At 40.4% G+C, this 21,404-nt stretch overlaps 1 protein-coding gene across 4 annotated transcripts in view; it reads right to left on the bottom strand.

Moving 5' to 3' along the window:
* The window catches only part of DYNC1I1 (dynein cytoplasmic 1 intermediate chain 1), a 365,136-nt gene that overhangs the window by 13,766 nt on the left and 329,966 nt on the right, over positions 1-21,404 (bottom strand). For all 4 annotated transcript variants that reach the window (XM_019508454.1, XM_019508456.1, XM_019508455.1 and 1 more), the window contains one exon: positions 14,988-15,113. In XM_019508454.1, the coding sequence (XP_019363999.1) occupies positions 14,988-15,113 (126 nt within the window). The remainder of the gene's footprint in view (positions 1-14,987; positions 15,114-21,404) is intronic.

The raw sequence follows: 21,404 nt of genomic DNA, 5'->3' as shown, positions 1-21,404 counted from the left end.
TGCAGGCTCCCACCCTGGGGGTTTTTAAGAGGAGGTTGGATGACCACCTTATTGGGGTCATTTGACCCCAGTGCTCTTCCTGCCATGGCAGGGGGTCAGACTAGATGATCTGCTCAGGTCCCTTCCGACCCTAGAAACTATGAAACTATGAAACACACTTAGAGATAAATCCTACTTTGCTCTTGCTTATGTGGTCAAGGGGCACTTATGAGGGCCACGTTGCCAAAATATTTGGCAATTATGCACAGCTTGGATGAGATGCTGTCCTGAAAGTGAGGGGCTCCGGATCTATACTGGCCTTTTTTGCAACTTGTATTTACTAGATGTTGGGTAAAATGACTTAAAAGCAGTGTCTTACCCTGCATTATTCACAGTTCTATTCCCTCAGGCACCTGCACAGCAACAGTGCAGCCAACTGGGCATGCTCACCAGGGAAGTATGGGACTAGCATACCTATGCAGAATCCCAGTTAGGTAGTACGTAAGTGCCAAGAACTACCATTCACTCATGTAAGGTGAAATAGGATTTAGCCCTTAAGTACCACCTGTGAAAAGACTGGCTTAAATTATTTGCCTGACATGACATAGGAACTCTGTTGAAAAGGCAGGAATAGAATACAGTTCTTGAGCAGTTTTCAACTACCATTGTCCTTTCTCCATCTACATCGCCCTGCCTCAGTCACTACAGTCTTGTTTACTTCCCAGCCCCAATGCATTCCCTGAGCATCAATATTTTAAAAGATTTTAGTAAAGGATCAGCCAGTCATAGAAACAACCAAAGGTACATTCCTGACACCAGCACAGTCTCCTACTGAATTTCAAATCCCTGCCTCAAAGCATGGAAGTGCTAGCATTTCCTTACAAAATCACTTCAGGCACTTTTGTTACCCAGGCAAAACAATATATAATTTTATTAATCCAATTCTTGCAAATGGCTGAACCATTTTGACTTTCCAAAAAAATTAACTTGAAGCGGGCATCAACTGAAATCTGAGAAGCATAGGTCCATCCAAGTGAAAACGTGATGCCTTCTGCAAATATTTTATAGCTAGGTTCTTCCTATGGATCTACTCTTATGAAATCTTCAGTGGAAGTAGAAGAAGGTCCAATGTTTATTAGCCCTCTTCCCCCTAAACAGATTAAAAGGCATTTAATCTAAGTTTATTCTAATTCATCTTAATATCCAGCCACTGATGTAAGTGAGATGTTATACAGCCCCACTATGCTTTATGACGCACCTAAGAACATTGCCTCCACAATGGCATTGTCCTGGGGAGCGACAGTCTCATAATTGATGCTATTTATTATTAATAATTACATGTTGATTTATGAGTGAAACATGGACTCTACCATTTGCCTCTCATATGGTTACTGACACCCATACCTAAGTACAGAGAGTCAAAAAGCCCGAGACTGAATCAAGTCAGTCTTTGATGGTTCAGTCTAAGATGCATAGATTGAGCCAATAAGCAAGTGAACAGACATCCACTTTTGATTCCATAAATGCAGCCACGTACCTGCAGTGGCCCAGGCCAGAAGCTGAGAGGTGCTAGAGCACACCTCCCTGCTGGGTTGGAGCAGACAGCTTGGCTAGCCCACCCACCCTGTAAGGGGTGGGGGGGGCTTCCTGGGGAGGTGCAAAGCATCCTAGGATGCTGGGGAACTATGAGTTAACTTGAATCTGGAGGGCATCTGGGACAGAAGTTCAATAAACTGATTTAACCTAGATCAGTTAAGTCTGATACTATATCCATCCAGGTTTATCTTAGATCAGTTTCAGCCATTTTGAAAGCAGTTTATGTGCATTGTACTTCTATTGTGTTACAGATCTGAACTGGTTTCTGATCACTTATACTGGTTTGTGTGCAACTTCTGCCCCTAGCCAATTTGACTTCCATCTCTTATGAAGATTCAATCCTGCCAACTGTTAGTTTTAACACAAGTCTCAGGATATTCAGTGATTTTCTAAAAGCCCCAGCTCCTGGAATCATGAGATCATAGTGGAATCTCAGTGTTCAATAATAAATAAATAAAGCCAAAATACCTAATCCTCATAGTTGCAGAGGAAAGCATGAAAAAATGTGACCCCCAAAGGCTCAAATCAGAAGGTAAATAAAATTAACCCATAATTTATTATTTTTAAATATCTCATCTCTCTTGTATTTGGAGGTGTGATCCCTAACTTCTGAATACCTGAAAGGGACATTAAGGAACTTGTGCAATTTCATAGAATCATAGGAAAGTAGTACTGAAAGGGACCTTCATAGGTCACCTAGTTGAACCCCCCTGCTGCTACACTGAAAGGCTATTTGCCTCTGGAGTTCTACTGAAAAAGGAAAGCCTGACAAACAGGCCAGGGATACCTTAAAAAGGCAATATATGAATGCCTCTCTTGGTTCCTGGCCTCACACATCCCAGGCTGACACTGTCTCTTTCACCGAATTTGAGCAGAATTGGAAGTCCCAGTGGACTTGTAATAAAATAGGGGCCTTCAAAGGGATTTAACCACACAAGTAAAATTGACCCATTTGGTGTTCAATACTTTTGGTTTACATGAGACAGTATAGGAACTGGTGCCATTACCTAGATTTTGCACGCATTCCTCTTCAGAAGCGGTAGCAATAAGGAGATTGTTTTCATTCTAAAAGCATATTCCCCTCCTTCAAAGTTCACTACATGCACTAATTGTGCAAATGCCTGTTTAATTTAAACTTTAAATGTGTAAGCTTAGCTATTGCATATGAAGGGCCTGAACTTCCCTATAGCCTCAGCTGTGCTTTTAGGCTAACCTGTTATTTTTCAAGTCATGAATTCAATAGTTTAGCTCTTTCAAATTCTACACAATTTTGCAAACCATAAACAAAAATTAACACCACAATTAAGGACTCTCTCAGAATGCAAACTGCTATTTAATGTGACAAGTTAAAACCACAGAAGAATCATAAAGATAATTAATTACACAAACTAACTCTTGCTTCAGAGGGTTTATATCCATAAAGCATTTATCACTGCAAGGAGAGTACATGCATTTCATTGATGTAAATTACTGCATAGCTATTAATATAGGTTTAACCAAGTGTTTTTTCCCATTCAATACTCTGCATTACATGCAGGCTATGAAAAATTTCCAATCAAGCTGGTTTTTATATTGGAATGAAGAAACCCATGCTGTGAAAGTATTTTTATTATACCTACTATCACTATTATCCTTAATAATAATTTATTATTTCAAATTATACGTTTTCTGTGTCTCCATTAGCATGCTATGCTAACTTTGATGCAATTCTTCTCACCTCCAATTTTTAGGCACACATGACAGCTAGGGGAATGAAGCCTGGGTGGGGCACCCACCGTACTTCTGCTATTCCTCAGGAAAACTCCCTGGGAGTATGTTGTCTTTTCCTCTGTGCCTCCCCACAAGATTGCAAGAGTAGCTGCAGCTGGGGAAAAGTCACTTAAGCCAAAGCTAGTACAGCTGTACTTAATCTCCAGCGAGATGGATGTGCCTGGTCTGCAGCCAGATCCACTGCCTTTTGTACAAGGAAAACATTCTTTCCTCCCCTCACCTTGCAGGCAGGAAGATGATGCTGGAGAACAGCTGTGAAAGGATATTTGTGCTTCCCCTCCCCTTTCAGGTTTTAGTAGGGGGAAAAGTGATGAACCATTCCAGTCTTTCTACTGCACTCAGTGCTTCCCAATAGTGTGCAAAGCTACATGATTAATATTGTTAGACAACTTGTTCCCTGTCTGATCTTCTCCCCAGGGAGAGAATCTGGGCCTTCCCTGGGAAAAAAGGAAACAATGGGTTGTCTTACATGTAAGACATTATCAAAAAAATGGGTTTGAGATTTTCTTACTGTTTTTTATTACATGAAGAGGCTCACAGAAGCTTTAGTACAACAGATTTTATTTCATATAAAAACTTCAATCCTATTCTACTCAAACAAGCTTTAGTTTAAGCACCCCCACTATCATTTTGAAGCACAGGGACGCTAATACACAAAGTGTTGTGGCATTTGAATCAAAGCACCCTCCCCCCACAGCCACCCCTGGAGCATGTGTAAAAGTTCCCTAACAAACTGGAAGCTACTAGGCAATTGAGAGTCATAGGGATTTTTAGTTAGACTGTCTAAAATCCCAATTTTGGTCTATTTTTATTAATGTCTATTTAACTCCCACACCTAATGAACAAATGAAGGAAAGGACATCTTTGTTAAAAATTTGTTTCTTTCACAACACCAATTTACATAAGAGGGCATATTACACATTTCCTGTGATTCACAAGTCCTAAAGCAGCACCTAAAGTAGTGAAGATAGGACCATAATAATACAGGAAACAAGGATTACTCTTTTTTTAAATGAACACATACACAGGAACCGGCTGCAGTTTCCCCTGGAGTCATCAAGTCCAGTGCACTATTTTTGCAGTAACCATGTTATAAAATCCTGTTCATTAACTTATTGGTAACTAGTCAGGTTGTTTACTCAGTCTGGGAGCCTTTTTCAGAACCTCACTCCTTTAATAGTTAGAAACCTTCTTTTAATGTCAGTCTAAATCTAGTCATGGCCATTTTATACCCATTTGTTCTTGTGCCAACATTGTCTTTTAGCTTAAAATGTTTCTCCCTGATAAAGCTAACAATTATGTCCCCATCTCAGCCTTTGTTCTGCTAGGCTGTACTCTAAAGTGTATTGCAAAGTGTTCTTTTAGGGTGTTGTGTATATGGCATAACTTCTCCTGAGCTTAGTGAGGTGTGCGCACGCTTCACAGTGCTAAATACACCGCTTCCAGTTTGGTAAGTAGCACATGCAGGACAGTCATGTTCTGTTGAAGCAGTGTTGTTTTGTGCTGTACAGACATTGTCTTTTCTCTTGTAAAATAGATTCTCCATTCCACTAGTTGTCCAAATAGCCTGTCTCTGTTCCAGGCTCTGAACCTGTTCCAGTTTCAATACAATTCCAGTTGTTTTTTAAGAAATAAAATATATAATTATAAAAAGCCTTTCATAGATAAGCTTTATAATAATGGCAGATTCTGAAGCTGCTAAGAAGTTAAGAATGTAAGGAATCCACAAAGGATGCAATTTGCCTGACAGTGCAGGTAAGGTGGTAAAAAATACAAGGGATGGTCTTACAGACAAGGCACTAGACTAGCACTCAATTCCCAACTTGGCCACAGGCCACTGTTTCTTTTTGGCCAAGTCACTACCATATTCCATAATTTCCTGATCTATAAAAGGAGGATAATATACCCAAACTCACTGGGGCACTGCAAAGATAAAAACCATCAGAAAATATGATGGTGAAGACAATATAATTACCTAGACAGAGGTGCAAGATAATTCACATTTGTCCACCATTTCTTATGGCATATTACTTCCCCCACTCCAACCACAGTGTGTGTGTGTGTGTGTGTGTGTGTGTGTGTACTTAGTGATGTACTTACACACACACACACACACACACACTTTTTATAAACCAAATAAAAAAGGTTTTAAAGCTTTGATTTTGGCTTTTCAACCCCGCAATGTTGTTTTTTTACTGGGGAATAACTCTATGCCCTCAAAGCATCCATCATAGCCTAAGGTAATGAATATTGTAATGAGAAACACAAGTATTTAGGGTGATAATGACTGGACTTTGCTCTACTTAGATCGGCTCACCCCCTATGGAGGGTACCAAAGCTTAAAGATTTTATCACTCCACTAATCAGCAACGGATAATGGGCTTCATAAAACACAGTAATTAAATTGACTGATTTGAAACCCATGCATTTTTTTCATTATGGAGTTCTTATTTAAGCTACTTCAAAAATACCTTTGTGAACACTGGATATATCAGTCAATGGTAACTTATTTTGTATTTAAAATACACATGCTTAGCCCGGAGATGGCAACGCTGTTCAGCTCACTTTCTAGGATAAAGCAAACTATTATTGCTCAAGTGTAATCCAGGAGTTTCTAGTATTCTGCCAATTCTTTTTTCCTCTATGAATTCTCTTTTCTCTAAAGTGCCAACTACCTTACAAAACTGGAGGAAAAATTTAAACTAATTCTTCACAGATTTCCAGCAACTAATCTGGGACAGGCTGTTAAAACACTGAGTCTAAGGCCCCAATCTTGATACCAGAGATGTCAATGGCAAAATTTCCTTTGCCTTCCGTGGGAGCACGATCAGGCACCCTAGGGTACAATCCATTTAACTATAGTTTATGTCAGGATTCTGCTCTTCGTTACAATTATTGTATCTTACACTATTTGTCACTGAAAAAAAAACTTTCCTTAAGCGTTACAGCATGTTACTGTTCAGATTTAATTCCAAAAGTACATACTCGAACCATTTACCCACCAAGAATGTAAAGGTTACCTTTAATGCTATCTTTTCTAGCTCATATTTTTTAAATAAAATGTTTACACATTGTTAAGCTCAATTTTAGTTTTGCAGAAAAAAATGGTCCTTTCTGAAACAACTATAAATCATATACTAGTTCTATCATGCCTTTTGAAGAAAAATCTACTGCAGAAAACTTCCCAAGATGAAACAGTTTCTGATGAGACATCCCCTTCTGAGCTAGAGGCTTTTAGCTACAGAGAGGACTCTGCCTTGTGACCACACTTCACAGATAACACACTGAATATGAAGGTACAATGTGCAGTGTTAATCTTCCCCACTGTCTGGTAAAATAATTTAATTCAGTAGTTCAGTCCACACAGCCAGTCACTACCTCAAAGGAAGTACTTTCAAACCATGTTTGAGAGCATCTGGTGTTTTCTCTGTCCGGGCTGCCATGTTGAAAGGTTGATGTAGCCTTAAGATTTTCCATCCCTTTCCTGAATTTTCATGTGTAATGTTTTGAAGTTTTTCAATATTTAAACGCAGGAGTCAATGGAGTTGCCAGTTTCTCTGGTTTGCATTAACATTACAGCAATCAAGGGGCAAACTCGGCTGATTTGTGGTGGCCTGGTTTTCTGGAAGTTATGCTCCTGAGCTCCAGAATACAAGCTTTTATTCATTTAAAAATGATTATGATTCTAACCCTTCGATGGCAGAGATAAATTTCAAAATGTTAGCCAGATATAAACTAATTCTGCAATATATAACAAAGTTTCCAGATAGCCTAAAGTACCAGCTTTGAAAAAAGGCATGAACTGCCCCACTTATCTTAGTGGTTTCACTGCAGGTCACAGCACGAAAAAAGGAGGATTATCAAGATTTTTCTAGTCTACTGTGTAATTTCTTGTTTTGGCTTTTCCAGCAAAGTGGAGTTTGGTTTGTGGATGGAATCTGGGAGAACATAATTTCTTATTTTTCTCCAGTAAGATCCTTATTGCTATTCACTCCTTAATAACATTAGAAAAAGATTTTTCTGATAAAATGCCAAATAGATGTAACTGACATTTCTATAACTAGTCTAATGAAACAAATATTATGTGATAATAGACCCCTTGCAATATAAATTTTGAACTCTCAATCCTCCTCCTTGTGTCGAAAACATGTTTTTAATTCTGTATTTCACTACAGTCAAATAAGTTGTTGGGTTTTAAATGTCTATCTGTTTATCCCCACAGCAAACAAAGTACGCTTTGAAAACATTAATTGTAGAAGTAGTGGAAGGTAGAAGAGAAGCTACTTCTTACACAACTAGAGCAACAAACAGCATTCTGAGTAATTCAAGTAAATCACAAACAGAGCTATTAAAGAATATTTTTGACAGAACGATCTATATAACATCACTGAGGCATGCACAATGGGAGCAAGTTTTCAATAACATGAAAGAGACGTGGTCAGACCTAAATATCAATCATTAGGACATAAAAATAAATCTATAGTCAATGGTCCATGCTCTGCTAAAAATAACTTTTAGTATGTAGAAAACCTGCTACCCAGTAAAGAATCCATTGGACTCCTTATTATCATCCAGCCTTTGTTTGTCTGCCATCAACTAATGCCACCTAGTTTGTCTGACACCAACTAACATCACCAACTAACTAAGTGGATTCATGCCATATTTAAATTATAACTGAAAAAAGATATAAGCAATACTCAGTTTGATAGAAACAAGTATATTCAGAACTCCCAGGCTAGGGATAGATGTTACACATAAACCTGTTTAAATGATCAGAAATTGGTTTAAACCTGTAATAGAACACAAGTTCAGGGCACAAAAACCAATTTCAAAATTCCAAAAACTAGTTTAAGATAAACCTGGTTGAATGTAGTATCAGACTTAACTGATTTAGATCAAACCGGTTTATGGAACTTCTGTCTCAGACTCCTTCCTGGTTCAAGTTAAATCACAGTCCCCCAGCATCCCAGAATGCTTTGCAGACCTGGGCTGGGCTGTGCTGTTTGCTAGAGTAGGGCAGGGTTGGCCCTGCCCCTCCACTCTGTACTAGAGCATTGACAGCTGGCTGACAAGGCAGTGGGTGTGCTGGGGATGGAGGCCAGGCTGCCTGGCAGGGATGGAGCAGCCCCTGCCAGACTTTTCCCCACTGGAGTGGAGGAGGCAGGGGTGTGGGACAGCAGGCTCAGGCAGAGGGGGATTAAACCCCCTTGCCTCCCCTCTCCAACTTGCAGGGACCCCAGCTGGGGTCTGTCCAGTTTTTTCCCCCTCCTTGTGGCTCAGCGCGACCCAGTACCCCCAGACCTCCCCTCCCACCCAGGGGGTCATCCTACTGTGTCTTCCCAGCCGCCAGGCCTGGGGTTTCACTTGAGGCAGCCCAGGAGCAAAGGCCAGATCAGGGGGAGGGGAGCAAAATGGCCCCAAGCCCAGGTAGGGACACACACAGAGGGATGGTGGCAGCAGTGGCTCCATCCTAGACATGAGCCCCACCAAACGGAGGGATCCAGGCTGGTGGGGGGGGGCAGGGAAGGGGTTCACATGTGTCTGTGCTAGCCCAGGACAGAGCTGAGCCAAGCACACAGCTGGGGAAGCAGCTCCTGCCTGGCTGCTCCTTCTACCCACTGGAGAGCAGTACCTGGGCCAGCCCTGGTTCCTGTAGCGGCATGCACAGCGTGGGCTCGCCCACTCAGCCCCAAGTACTATTACCTGCACCCCCCCCGGGCTGCCAGGTGCTGAGCTGGGTGTGCCCTGCTCACTCTTCCCATACCAGGTGGCAGCAGTGCAGCACAGTCCTGTGTACCAGGCACCAGGAGTGGGGTGCTACCTAATGGCTTCCCAGCCACCACTGCCGCCATCTGCCCACCTGGTGGCTGACCACCATTTCGTGGCATGGGCAGCGCCTATCAGTATTGCCAGGGCAGACCACCCTGATGGTAGCAGAGAAGCTGTAGGGGTAGCGCCCCGCACCTGGTGCCTGGTACACGGAGCTGTGCTGCACCGCCACCACCACGTAGGGAAGATTGAGCAGGGTGCTCCCAGCCCAGTGCCCAGTGGGCCAAAAGATCCAGTTAATACAGCTGAGGGGGCAAGTCTGCACTGTACACACTGCTGCAGGGGCCAGGGCTGGCCTGGGTGCCACTCTCCAGTGGGTAGAAGGGGCTGCCAGGAAGGAAATGCTCCCCCAGCTGCGTGCTTGGCTTGGCTCGGCTCTGACCTGGGCTAGCATGGACACACTCAAGCCCCTTCTCTACCCCCCACCTGCCCAGCCTGGGTCCCTCTGCTTGGTGGGGCTCATGTTCCCACCGCTCCTGCAATCCCTCTTTGCATGTCCCCACCTGTGTTTGGGGCCGTTTCACTCCCCTCTCTCCCACCGGTCTGGCCTTTGCTCTTGGCTTGCCCCAAGTGAAACTCTGGCCCTGGTGGCTGGGAAGGGACAGCAGGATTACCCCCTGGCTTGGAGGAGGGCTCTAGGGGTCCTGGGCCACATTAAGTCACAAGCAGCGGGGAAAAGCTGGGCAGACCTCGGCTGGGGTCCCTGCAGGCTGGGGTGGGAATTTAAACCACTCCCCAATCATAGTCAGCCTGCTAGGGTCTGACCATACCCCACCTCAGCTCAGCTTCCCTCCAGCATGAAGGGAAGGGAGGGTTCACTCTAGTGCCCCACAGCTTCTAGCCTGAGCCACTGCAGGCATGTGGCTGCATTTCCAAAATCAAAAGTGAATGTCTATTCACTTGCTTGTTAGTTCAATCTATACAGGTTAGACTAACCTGCAAACATTGAATCAATTCAGACTTGGGCTTTTTGAATGTCTGTACTTAGCCCCAGAAGCTAACTTTCACTTACAGTGACTGGTTATATTCTCTGATTAAAGTAAATATATTTACGATCATGTCATCCTGAAACAACCAGCTTATTTCAATTTTTTAAAGTCATCAGTTACTGATCTACAAGTTGCTTTCTCAAATTGTCCCACATGAGTACATATATATGGATTATTTAAGTCTATTCTCCACTGGAAGTGTGTGTGTAACTCCCATTAATGCTAATGGGTGTAAAGCAAAAGCATCAAAGAGAAAATAGACCCCTCACTGTGAAAATAAATGTGTTCAGTTATGTTCAGACATGATGCTGAAATCAAACAACTAAAAGAGCGTACTGTAAAAAAATAACATTATATGACCTAACTGAAAATACCAACATTATTTTTAACTCACTGGTCATGGACTTTGTCACATTTCATACTTACGATGAACTGTCACCTGTGTTGTCATAAAGACAACAGAGGGATGACTTCTCAAAACAAAAAGGACCTGATCCCGAAGTCTTTACCTCAGGCCAAATGTCCATGTTCTCAAAGAGGCTTATGAGTCAGTGAAGAACATAGGATTGGGCCCTTAATATAGGCCACTTTTAAGGTCCCTTTTTATACCTTGTGGATGAATATATAAATGGTGGAATTACATTGATTATCTCTCCTAGCAAACAGTAACAACTAGCAATGAAACTAACACATGGATCTCACCACTTCAATTTTTTCCTTAGTTATCTGATTTGCTGATCTGTTTAAAGTTTACATAAATAGAGTCTCCCAGGTTATTTTCCGGTATGTAAAAAAACCTGATTTTTAGGATTTTAAGAAATATAATGTTTTTAAAAATCATTGTGCTTTCTTATTTAACCAAACATATATTCATATTTCATTTTCATGTTTTTTAATAGAAACAACATTTAGCAACATTTTGGTGACTATATTAACAAATATAATACTACATGAATATGACTACATGTGCCATTGGGTACAGCAATATACTGCAGAGCTTATTGCTCCACAGTTTATTGTGCCTGGGAGGCTCCTGGGAGCACCTGGACAGCAGCACATGGAGCCACATTTATACACGTGCCTGGACCACAGCACACGGAGCTATGTTGTAGCAGCCCTGGCTGGCAGGAGGTCCCAGGGTCGGCCTGCCAGCCTGAGGCTGTTCCAACCAGACTCAATGTGCTGTGGAGGGGCTAGCTGGCAAGCATCCTCTGCACTGAAGAACCTTTGTGCCCAGCCAGCCAGGTCAGCAGCTACACATCTGCTACTCAAAAAAACTCTGCAGCAGGGTAATACTTGGCAAAACTACCCTGCTGCAGAGTTTATTAGTTTTGTGCACCCTAATAGGGGTGCACATGTAGATGCTGAGATGTTTATTGCATAGTAAACACCTTGTGTAGAGGCACCCAGTAAATGCTAAAAATATGCACTTATGCTCTTGCAAAACAGCCTGCTGATCTTCCAAGCGCTGTAATCACCAGGATTCCTTCCAATTCAAAAAGAGCTATGGGATGCTCCTATGATTTTCAGTCAATAAGAGATAACTTTTAAAGACACCCTAGCCAAAAAAGGATCCTGTTCTCTGCTGATAGCTCTGTTTCAAAAGGCATCCACAGAAGAGAAGGAAAGAGTCGTGTGGCCTAAAAATCAGTCATCATGACTGAGAACTAATCAGGGGGGAGGTTCCCCATTAAGATCAGGGGACTAAGGATTGAGGATCCTCTTGTCCATGGCCATATTCTTCTGGAAAGAGGCAGCAGCATGTTACTCTTGGAATTGGGAAAATGTTCTTGATTAAGCTCCTGCTCTCATTCAACTGAACAGCAAACCTCCCACTGATTATAACACTGCATGCTGAAGCCCCACTGTAACTTTGCACAGATGCCTCCAAGCTAAGTATGGTATAAATATTGATATTATCTTTCTGGGGACCATAAGAGAAAAGGAAGAAAAGGCTAGGGAGTACATTATACACAGTGGGTTCCACTACAACTGTAATGTTCTTTTTAACATTTCCCCAGAATGCTGAGCTATTGCCATTTTTTCTCCCTGCACAGGGTGCACTACAGAAAAGTTTAGGTGGCCTAGAGGTTATACATACTCCTACGCTCTGTGTAGCAGGGTGAGGAAGGAAGGGAGGGATCATCTAGTGAAGGGCAAACAAGATGAGAACATGAACCTCACTACCTCATCTCACAATTTTAGAATCAGAGGAAAGCAGGGCTGGAACGAACATCACCAGGTCAAATAGTCCAGCTGTCTACACAAGGCAGGATCATCCCTGACTAAACCACCCCAGTCAAGTGTCTATCTAACCTGCTCTTTAAAACTTCCAAGAATGGAGATTCCACACTTCCTCTAGGTAGCCTGTTCCAAAGCCTGAGCACCCTCCTAGTCAGAAAGTTCCTCTTCATCTCCAGTTTAAATTTCCCTTGTTGCAACTTGATGCCATTGCCCCTAGTCCTGTCCTATACAGCCACAGAGAAAAACTTTCCCCCTTCTTCTCTATAATCACCCTTCAAGTATTTGAACACTGTCATCAAATCCCCTCTTTGTCTTCTCTTCTTCAGACTAAATAACGCTAGTTCTTTCAGCCTTTCCTCATATGACTTATATCCCAGGACCTTAATCATTTTTGTTGCTCTGCACTAGCCTCTTTCCAATCCATCCACATACTTCTTGAAGCGTGAGGCCCAAAACTGGGCAGAGTACTCTAGGTGAGGCCTGACCAGTGCCAAATAGAGAGGAAGAATCACTTTCCTTGATTTGCAAGTGACCCTCTGGTTAATACAATACAGTGTACCATTGGCTTTTTTTCGCGACCAGAGTACACTGTTTGCTTATATTCAGTCTAGCCCAGGTCCTTCTCTGCAGCACTGCAGCCTAGGTAGTCTGTATTTGTGAATACAATTATTTCATTCCAAGAGCAGGACTTGGGTCTTGTCCTCGCTGCATCTCATCTGATTGATTGTAGACCATTTTGCCAGTCTATCCAGGTCATTCTGGATTCTAGCCCTGCTCTCCAGAGCATTTGCAACTCTACCCAACTTGGTGTCATCTACAAATTTGCTGAGCATGCTATTAATCCTATCATCCAAATTATTTATGATCTTTTCACTGATTACAATGGGAATTAGATCAAGGTCTAAAGGATACCTCTGTCTGAATTACTTTTAAGAGGACACTTCATGAAATAACATGGTGGATTACTAAATTAAGCTGCTTCTATTCACTATAATGGCTTTCTAGCTCAGAACTATCCTCACTAGTGATTTAAGCTGGCTTTCTATCTCAAGACCATCCTTACTAGCCAGGGTAGTGCATTTCTGAATCTTACATAAGCTACAACAGAGATGCACAACAGTGAGGGCTGTCACAGTAGGAAACAACTAAGTTGTAGCACCCTTAGTAATCAGAAATGAGCATTCAGTAAGGTAGCAGAAATGAAGGAACCTCACACTGCTCCAAGCCTAATTAGTCTCCAAGTATCCTTTGCCTAGAACAGGAATTATTACAAGGAAATGTATAGCCATGATTTTTTTTAAATTACCATAGAAAGCAAGGCAAAAAAGAGAGAATGTGTCATCTCCCTTATTAAAAATATACAATGGAGGAGTTGTGTGGGAGAAGGAGGCTCTTGGGGCCTATTTTTTCAGCAGCTCTGTGGAAATCTGCTGGGGTTCTGCACGTTGCAGAGCAGAATGCAGGGGCAGTGCTGCAGTTTGCATTATACAACAACAAACCGGACTCAAGCAGATGAAAACCAATGGCTTTTTTTTCTGAACCAGAAATATTAGTATGTGTTTCTGAGGAAAATGGATAAATATTAAATCCATTTGCTCATGGTTGTAGAAATAAACGATCTTATGAATTATTTGGTGTATGGTATGTCAAAGAGTCTTCTCTATAGCCTGTCTAGATTCCAGACAATAAATGTGACCAGACTACGTTGTCACTGCAGATAGCCTGTCATATCACTTGGAAGACAAAAAAATCACCATTTCAGAGATATAATGCAAAAGTAAATACATAAATAAAAACAGCCTGACCTGCCAGTGCTTCAGTGAAAAGTTGAGTGTAATAGCCTTAAACAATTTAGAAATTATGATAAAAATATAGTAAGAAGTTTTGCAAACATTTGTAAAGGAAAGGCAACTCCTGAAAAAAAGCAAATGCAATCCAAAAATATGAGTCATGCTCAAGCAATTTTGCTATGGGCCATAAAATCACTTTATGTGAGTTACAGACAATTCTGTATGTTTTCTATAATGTTTCCCTACTGTGTAGAGATGGATATCCTGGTATCCTATCACAGATAATGATGGAAAACAAATTCTCTACATAAAAGCTGATTGCTCAGAGATTCACCCTTGACTATTCCAAGGAATTGTAATGCAGACTGAATGTTTTATACTGTATTCATCAACAAAGAGGCTGACTCCATCAGCACACGACACGCTGTAGCTTAGATGGTTTTTTATAGTCTGTAGTGGGGGAATTGAGATCAGCTTTTAAACACAGAATACTCATCCTGCTATTTCTCACCACCTACATATATTCCTTTCCACACGTGCAGGTCTGCTACCCTTCTCTCCTAAATCGCTGCCTCTCAATTTTCTGTTATTGGTGCCATAGTACATAGCCAGACAATGGTATCAAGAAAACAGACAGGTTCTTTACATGATAGGGTGCTACAGCAAATCAATACGGATACAAAAAAAAATCTTTCCCCATGCACATAAACACATGGCATAGTCCAACATTCAGTATTATTAGCACAGTACTTTCCAGCAACCAAGTATTTAGAAAAGAAAGTACAGGTACCTCTCCAACATCATAGATCCAGATGCGGCCTTCTGAATCACCAACTGCTACCTCTTTCCCAGCTTGCGCCCAACGGACACGATTGAGGGCAGAAGCTCCTTCGATGGTCACACTGGCTGTTGGAACCTATTGAAACAATAATCATAAAATAAATTATGATAATACCATGCAGCAAGTGATGAATCTAAATGTGCCAGCTTAGGATGATATTTATCACTGCATGAGCCCCAGGTCCCTTTGAATTCCTTGAAATAAGGAGTGAAAAAAAAACATTATTTCTTCAAGCACATGTCCTATTGAATTAAGGGAGACAATGAAGAATGAGAAACTGACTGTTGAGCAGGTAAGGAGAAGGCATTTCCACAATAAGGGGCACTGAATTACACAAATATTTTTTCCTGACTCTGGAGACATGCAAAACCACATTGACTTATTTCTCCATATGCCCCAATTTACCTTTCAAGAGATGACTTAAGAATCAGTTAAAAGTATGACTTCACTATAGGCTTACTTTGGTTCTGATCAATATTTTAGCTCAGCCCCCTGAGCATCCTCAAACAAATACAGGCTTAAGTCCAGGAGGCTTATATTGCTTTGAATCCATACTCACTTGAATGGCAAGGGTTAAAGCCCAAGTTTTAAGTCAAGTTTTGCAGTGAGAATGCAGCTAAAGACTGGGTTGCTGAGATTGTGTTTTGGTTGTCCTATATAATTGTCCTTTCCATACCTCTCCAGCCCTTCCAAGCTGCTTACTTTGCATTTATCAGCTGGGCATCTGAAGCAACTTGAGGCAGGTTGACATGCCCCTGATTGGTGTTCAACCTTTCATTCCACGTAGCCAGTACGACTTCCTGAACTACTCAACCAGCTTAGCCAAATGCCTTAGAAATGGCAGTCCAATGTGCTGCTATGTGAACTACAGAAACATGAGGGTTCCACTTAACCCTTGGTATGAATTTACCAGGGAATATACCTTGAAAATAGCTTGGTTTAGGACAAGCATCACAAGGTGGGGATCATGTAGACAGTTGTCCCGCTGTGGTAGCACACTGAACACTTCAGGGGCGCTCACTACAAGTCAAAGGTTAGCAGCCACAAAACTAGCAACATCCCACTCACCAGCCCTTCATATGACTCGTTTGATTAGGTGCTTACCTCTGCCCCAGGCAGCTAACCCTGCATGACAGGCTTCTCCACAAGGACAATCTGATTTTCAGATTAAAGCAAAGGAGTCAGGGATGGTGCTGGTGAATTCCTTAACAGCAAAGGTTTAAGTGTTCAGGAATGTACCCCAAAACTGGGTGCTGGAACAGGCCTTGGAGTAGTCCATATGACTGCATGGGCTAGAGACATCCCAGGCCATATTCTAAGGTTCTGTTTGGGAATGGGCCCACAAAACAGCTTGGAAAGGAAGCAGCACTGGAGCAGGAGCCAAAGCTGCAGGTAAGTAAGCGGCAGCTACTCTCTCATGTCCTTATGGGGTAATTGCAGCATAAATGGGAGGAATTACTCTGTTTCAACATCTTAACCCTCCTCCTGCCATAAATAACTCTAAAACCTGGTTTGAAAGCTGAGACAATGGTAGTAGGGTTTATGAACCAAATTTAAAAGGCCTTACATCAGCTTTAGTTGTGATTTTTTATTTTGGTGGCAGAAGATCAGAAACACTGGAAATTCCATTAAAAACAAGACACTTGTAGTGTTCCATACTATTCGTGGTCTCTTTTTTCTCTACCTCAACTCTAGACCCTTCTGTCCCTTGTTCAGGATCAGCAAAAGTAGGAAGCAGGGCTTTTGCAGACTTTCTGAGAGACTCCAGCCATACCCAGTAACTGCACAGTCACTCATGCAGCAGAGCAATTACTGTAAAACAGTGCTGTTTGCGTAGCACCTAAAAATCTGGAAACTCACTGCTTCTCTTTGTCATTGTCTCAGACTGAAAGCTGCAAATCCAAAGTGGTACCTCAGAACACAATACAGTTGGCATGATAAATCATCTTCTTTGTAAATGACCACACTGCAATGTAAAGTGTAAAATAGATCTGTCCACACAGTAATTCAGAAATAATGCTGGACAGGAATAAGGAAGTAGCAGATGGCTATTTTTTCCTTAAAGAAGGACTCATGCAAATAAGCCCCTACCATCTCTTCACTGTTTAGGGCCAAATCCTCCTCTCAGTGCAATATTACCATTAAAATGTGATCTACTGTAACTTCTCATCCTATGAATGTTATTGTTCAGTGGGGCAATTTATGGCCCCATGCAAATTATTAGGCCTATTACCTACCAATTTTTCAACAATTAAATTCCACCTTTTTTCAGTGCATTTGCTGGATTCTTAAATTTTGTTTCTCAGAAAATTAGCAGATCAAAAACATGTGAGTTCTTCCAATTTGGTTTCCTAGGTGTAAATTTCAGACATTCAGTTTTAGCCAAACTCTCAGAATGTTGAAATATGTTCACTTACTCTACTTTGATTTGGGCTCATATAGCATTATTGCCTTGTTCCACAGGAAAAAAAAACCAACAAGATGCATGCTGGCCAACATAAACCCTTGTAAATTAAAATAACCTAACGGTTTAGTAAAAACCTTTTGCCATTCAACAAAGTGATCTAAGGGCATCAAAGGAACTTCAAAACATTCTAAAATACTTGAAAAAAATACAACCCTGGTTTTCCTCTGATATGGAAGGAAATATACTCAAACTATATCATCTTAAAATAGATTTGACTGCTGTGAATAATGATAGTAAATTATACACACCTATTTTGGATTTCAAAGATCCGAATTCACTTTATAATGGTTATATGATACCATTAGTTATGTTTTAAAAATTACATATAAAATACTTTATAAAATTATCTCAAATTGTTAAATGATGCTTGACAGATTTTAACTATTTTGGCACATGAACTTAGTAGGCAATAGATTGAGAAAGCAGTCATAGAAAATTAAACAATAATTCATCTCAATTTTTGTTGCTTGTGTGGTATTGAAATTGTTTAGGAATATATTTCATACCTATTTAATGAAACATATACCATGTATATACTTTCAAAGCCAAAGTATGACTCATGCACAAGAAAAATATTGTTGAAACCAACAGAATACAGCAGAGAAGTGCAAAAATAGAATTCATTTCTGTACAGTAATCGATAAGAGATGATTTGAGAAAGAGATAAAAGCTGATGCTATCCAAAAATCAAGAAAGAAACCTATTGTGGACATGCTGCTGGGAAACAGACTTTCTGTCTGAAATCTAACTGCACATCTGACTTACTGTTACAGTACAAATTTGCAAGAGAGTACGGAAATGTAGTGGCTTTTAAAAAATACATCTGTTTATTGGATATAAATCAAATGTGATAACTTTCAGTGATGTTACAGAAACCAAATATGGTATCCACAAATCAGTGTTACATACAACTTGTTTAGTCCTTTTTAAAGTTCATTCATGGGAATTACTGTATTGATTATCTTGATGATAGAATCAAAGGATTACATTAATTTTGGTCAATAAGCATGGATTGAGCACTTTTAAAATGATGTAAAATAAATATGTAGCATAAAACTAGCACATATTGTGCTGTATTTCAAGAATTTCAAAAGTATGTTATCTAAAAACATTTTCTCCCTCAGTTTTCAAAGTAACAGCTAGAAAATAATGAAGTGTATTTCCTAAAACACACAAATGCCTCATTAATAATAGTATCCAGATCTTACACACAGAGATTTTCATCAGTAGGTAGCAGAATAACCCATTAATATACCTGTCATTTTCTTCTATCTCTATAGACACTTTGACATCACATAAACTATTTCTATTAGTAATGCTACTGCTGCTTGCTTAAACACAATTAAGAAACTTCTCAAGTTAGTCCCTTCATTTTCATTATAAAGACTAATGAGTAAAACTCTGATCATGCCTTTTCATTAATAAACAGAATAACTGATTCAGATACCGTAACAATCAGTCATGAAAAACTTGAAAACTGCAAACTAACTCCAAACAACCAAGGTCAGAACAAACATTGATTGCCTTCAGTTATAACATTTCGAAGACTGGTATAGGGTTCTTGCTCTGGCACCTATGTGTCTGATCATGTTTTTCTCGCATACCCAAGTCTCCCTTTTAATAAGATCCTGCTAGTTTATCATTACAGGATATTGTAAAGTCATTCTACTACTGGTTAAGAACAAATCAAAGTAGGATTTAGTTAGAAAAATATTAAGTTGGCTTTCATATTCATGCAAATCTAGAATACTAGAGATACTCCACAGTTACACTTATGTAACTTATGTGAGACCTGATTATTACACTATAAATAACAAATATTTGTGAAATCAGCAGTAGTTCAGGATGTCCAAGAAAGGCAGGAGCAAGGTTGTGATTTCATTTCTGTTGAGGCTCCTTTTATATAAGAAATATTCCTCAGCAATCCTAATTATCTAGGATATGATCCTTCTCATTATTTCAGGAGAATGAAATCAGTCCCATAATAATTTTTTTTGGCGGGGTGGGGGGGATGAAATGCTGGCTTTATTGAATTCAAAGACAAAACTCCCACTGGTTGTAAACAGAGGAAAATTTCCATTTTGATATCTTAGGGGAAAGGGCTATTTTGCTTTTTTTAAATTTTACCCAGCTTTCATGCTGTGTAAACAGACATTAACAGCACCTGAAGGATATGTCCCTCCCTTCTTGAAAAGAAATTCTGAGGAGAGTCCTCCTGTATATCCTCCAGCTGTATATGTTCTAATTAAAAAGGCTGCACTGCTTCCTGCTCAGAATACTTCAAAAGGCCTCACAGCTCCACTTGACAATACAGTCCGCAGTGTTTGTTACTCTTACCTGTCCATACTTATTTACGGCAAGCAGCACTGATTGAAAACCATAAACCGCATTTGTATTTTACTTTGGCTGAAATGTATATCATGACTACATGAAAGACATATTAATGACTGAATTAACCTTAAAGAAATATCATAAGAAATGGGGGGGAGGGGAATACTGGTTTCTGTTGCTTTCAGCATTTCTTTTCAAGAATGAAAATAGCCCACCAGATAAAATAGTACCTTATTTTGATGCAGTTTATGCTGTTTTCTGTGCATTTACAAGGCATTGAATAAAATATTTAATGCTTAAGTAATAGAAAACTATTTCAAACTCAGTTTTGAATCTTGGTTATGGAGCCATTTAGAACTTTAAATGTCATGTCACTTCTTACAGCAAAAATTTTTTTCAAAGGAAATTTCAGCTTAAATCAAGATTCTGCACATTCATTAAGAATTATAAATTTAAAATGAAAAAAAAAGCATGGGCATTTTTTTTCAAATTGAAGTCAAAAGAATCCAAATAAAACGGGATAGAAAATACATGCTTTCCATTCCGTATTTAGGAAAGGTTGCTTTAAAAAAACAGTCCAATATTTGCCACTGTTTTTGCAAAAAGCAACAATTCATTTTCCATGGAGTTAAAAAGTGTGACACTACTCCCACCCCTTCCATGGTCCCCACTGTTTAGCAGTGCTGCAGGTACGCGAATCTGGCTACTTGTCTTTTATATTGCTGCATATAAAATTTACATTACCAAAGTTGCAAAGTTGAAAGAAAAAAAAAGGAAAAAAGTGGTGAATCACAACTAACCCATGAGAACTTTTCATGGCTTGAAAATACAAGTAGTTTCCACAGTTATCATTCAGAAGTGTTATGAAAGGTTGGGGGACGGAAAACATGGGCAATACCATGTCCCTACCAGACTGGAGAGCTCACAAGCTCTGACAAGTTGAGGGAGATAGGGAGCAGGCAACGGTTTCTCCAGGCAAACTGGATCTGCCATTGAAATATTAAATAACAACAATAAATAACAATAATTATAAGCAATCCTCCAGCCTAGAGCAGGGAAGCTTTCTTCCACAGCCGCCTAAAAATCCAGGCGAGTGACTCCAGTGAGGGACGCTTGGCAGGTCTGGCTGTGGCTGCAAAAAAATGTCAGGTTGTGACAACTGAAATAAAGGGAGAAGTGGGGGAGAGCGGGGGATGGGACTGAGTTATTGAGGGGGAAAAAAAGGAGTGTTACAAAACCCAGAAATCATAACTCATGGTAGAGACGATATCTTTTATTAGACTAACTAGATGTTTGCCAAAAAAAAAAATCTTTAAATTTTATTTTATTGCAAACATCTAGTTGGTCTGATAAGAGACATCACCTCGACCATGAGTTCTGCTTCCTTTTGCCTCTAAACCGATACAGCTACAATCTGGATGTCTGACAAAACCCAGAGCTTTTAAAATCCTCTGCCTTGCAATCACCCCAGGGGACACAAAATCCTCTAGTTGCTGTCCTTGTGCTCCCTTTTTTTTTTCTTTCTTTCTTTGACTCCTCTTGCCCCCCCCCCCCCCCCCCCCCCCGCC

The sequence above is a fragment of the Gavialis gangeticus genome, unplaced genomic scaffold (genome assembly GCF_001723915.1).
Source record: "Gavialis gangeticus isolate Ggan-Ray unplaced genomic scaffold, GavGan_comp1, whole genome shotgun sequence".
In the NCBI taxonomy this organism is placed as follows: Eukaryota; Metazoa; Chordata; order Crocodylia; family Gavialidae; genus Gavialis; species Gavialis gangeticus.
This window is presented reverse-complemented; position numbering and strand designations above follow the sequence as displayed.